General features: G+C 37.7%; 1 protein-coding gene across 1 annotated transcript; it reads left to right on the top strand.

The window, feature by feature from the left end:
• Positions 1-311: 311 nt before the first annotated feature.
• On the top strand, positions 312-2090 carry LOC137729857 (protein FLOURY 1-like). The gene has a single exon (XM_068468904.2). The coding sequence runs from the start codon at positions 906-908 to the stop codon at positions 1755-1757; it is 852 nt and encodes a 283-aa protein (XP_068325005.2). The 5' UTR covers positions 312-905; the 3' UTR covers positions 1758-2090.
• The last annotated feature ends 958 nt before the right edge of the window (positions 2091-3048 follow it).

The following is a 3048-nucleotide window of genomic DNA, read 5'->3' as shown; positions in this document are numbered from 1 at the left end:
TTGGCTTTACAGTCATGCGTCCAAATTCGATATTTCCCCCTCCTAAATTAATGCAATAGTTTCGAATTCCTCCTCCTCTATTTATTAAAAACAATTCAAACAACAACAACAATATCCTTTTAAATTTTCACATTTTTTAGCAAATTTTCATCATTGCAGTCACAATATAAATATTAATATATTCATAAATATTTTTATAAATATAAATATCAATATTTACACCGATATCGATATTTTACACTAATTAAGACAAACAATCTTTAGGGTTAGGCCGCCACTTGCCGACGACACACCGTTTACAGGAACCCACCGAACGCGATCGTAACGTTTCAACGGTCTTCTGCAACAGAGAGGGACTCAATTACTCACCGTATCGGACTGCAGCGTGGCATGTGACAAAAAGTCATATAAATAACACCAATATATAGACAGCCCCACATCATCCACATTGGTCGCACCTCACTCCTCGTTTTCTACGCCCCACGTTTATCTCGAATCCCAATATCCCCAACCCAGTTCAACTCTTCACTGTCACTGTTTACATACATTCTATGCAAGTCCCCAACTTTATGGCCATCTCTCGAATGGTAAGGCTTGTTCTTGCTATGGTAGCTTAATTAGTGCCTTTGAAGCTTCTATGTAATCGAGTCTACAAAGAAACAACAGCCCAAGTCCAATTGGGTCATTGCGTAGGCACCTCTCATTAATTTCGTAAAGCTTTTAATTTATTTCTTAATTATATTTAAAGTATTAGTGTATATATCAAGGTGGTGGGAAGATTGGATTAGAGGATGTTCTAGAGGAGGTAGACGCAGATTTGGGGTCGTTTTTTCTTGCTGTTTGTGTTTTGTTCTGTTCTTCAGTTATTTAAGAGGGTTTTGCAGATATTTCTAGGGTTTTAGGGGATGGAGTGTGCTTCATCATGTATCAAGTTTTTGAATCAGGGAAGTGATTTTGGATGTGGGTTTTTCATGTTTGGCCGTTTCTTGCCAGTTTTCAACTTGTTGGGGTTGTTTTTGGTGTTTATTTTGGGGCTAAAGGTTTTGCAAGTTGGGGTTCATTCGGAGATTTTTATGGAATTTTTATGTGATTTTAGAGGTAAATCAAGAGATTTCAGAAATCGGATTTGTTCGAAGTGTGGTTCTGGTGATGATGTCTGTTCTCCAAAGGTGAAATCATTGGAAACTTCACCAAATGCAGATTGCTTGTTGTTAAGCAAAAATGTCAATGCAGAAGAGAGAGATCATGTCGATATTAACGACGGTCATGGGGATAGCGATGGTGATGATGAAAGTGTTGGTTACGGCGAGGATGGGGAATTTGATGTGTTTGCATTGAGAAAAATGGTGAAGCTTGAGCGGCGAAGGAGGAATGAGGCTCGCGTAGAGCTCGAGAAGGAAAGGATGGCATCCGCATCTGCAGCTGAGGAAGCTATGGCCATGATCCTCCGTCTTCAAAACGAGAAAAGCTGTACTGAAATCCAAGCCAAGCAGTACCGTCAAATGGCGGAGCAGAAGCAGCAGTACGATGAAGTGATGTTCCGATCGATGCAGTGGATTATAATAAAACACGAATCGGAGAGGAGTCTACTGGAGGAGCAACTGAGGCTGTACAGGCAAAAGTTGCAGCAATGTCTTAAGGGTGATGAAACGGTGGCACAATCCCAAGAAGCTGATCCGAGTTCCAACCTAATCGAGAATTGCATGGATGATGAGCTTGACGTAGATCCGTGGGAGCCGGTGCGACCGCAATTATGAACCACATTGTGGATCACAACATCAATAACCTGAAGTCCGCTTATACGTGGAAAATGCCGTAGACGGCCGAGATGATGTGCTTCATGCGAATCAGTGAATATAAATAGATAAATATTGTTTATGACTTAGATCGTAAATGCGGTACAGATAATTCTGCTCCTTTCCGAAATGCATATTGAGTAATTTCATTTACAAAACATACTTTTTTTTGTCTTTCTGTTGAATCAAATAGGGGGCATTTGTGTATATGAACACAAATGTGACCTTCTCTTTTATCCATGTAATCTTGTAAATTAAGTAAATAAGGTGCTACATGCACTCTTTGTTTTTAAATGATTATTTGGTAATTGGTGTTTAGATGATTTTGTTTAAAAACTCTAATGTTGTCATGTTCTGTATTGACGTGCAATGAAAAAAGAAGAAGAGAATGTCGTGTGAATTTAATCATTCCTCTATGATTTAGCTTTGTAGGTTGAAAATGGTCCAAAAGTCTTGTGGATTTGTAGGGGACCACAGACAATGTCCTATATGTTACACATGTTTTATTAATTTATTTTTTGGTTTGAATATATATTAATTAGTGGATTGGTACGAAATGTCCTTCTGGTTAGAGAGGTTAATTGTCAATGTAAAACCAGTAAAAACGATTTCATGGGAAATTTTTTTCCAAAACACAGCTGATATATTCAGTGGTATAATACAATTTGTTGAACTTTTTTTCTTCTTCAAGTTTTCATTCAATTGTATACTATACTTAATGTACCGAACTGTGTTTTCGACACATTCTACAATTCCACATAGAAACCCTCTATGTTACATATTCCCTCGAACACCTATGTCTATACTTTGAATTTCCAGTTACAATTGTGCCCTAGTTGAATAATGGACTTCCAAAGGAAGTGCTGGAAAAATGATTTAACTTGTTTTCAGTTTGGGTTTAGCGTGTTTTGATTTTTTGTCTTTCCATGAAATAATTGAAAAGTAGTGAAATTCTAGGTAATGTAAGTTATGTTTTTGTCACTCTATGTGAGGCTCCATATTTTAAATAGCCTCAAAATTAAACCAACTTAACTCTTAAACCACCACAGGGTGGTCTAGTGGTTGAGAATGAATTATATACCTATGTTCTACACATTACGTCCTGGGTTCAATTCCTAATGCTAGTGAATTACACGGTGATGGCTAGAGGCTGAAATGTCTCTGTGAGACTTCCCGTCGTCAGAAGGGTGGATTGTCGTGGCAAAACTACCAACTAGTCACTTTTTTTAAAAGATAAAAAAAAACCATTACT

Source organism: Pyrus communis, chromosome 10, assembly GCF_041283825.1.
Source record: "Pyrus communis isolate YQ-2024b chromosome 10, ASM4128382v1, whole genome shotgun sequence".
NCBI classification, from domain to species: Eukaryota; Viridiplantae; Streptophyta; class Magnoliopsida; order Rosales; family Rosaceae; genus Pyrus; species Pyrus communis.
The sequence above is the reverse complement of the archived record's forward strand: the minus strand, read 5'-3'. Positions and strand labels throughout refer to the sequence as shown.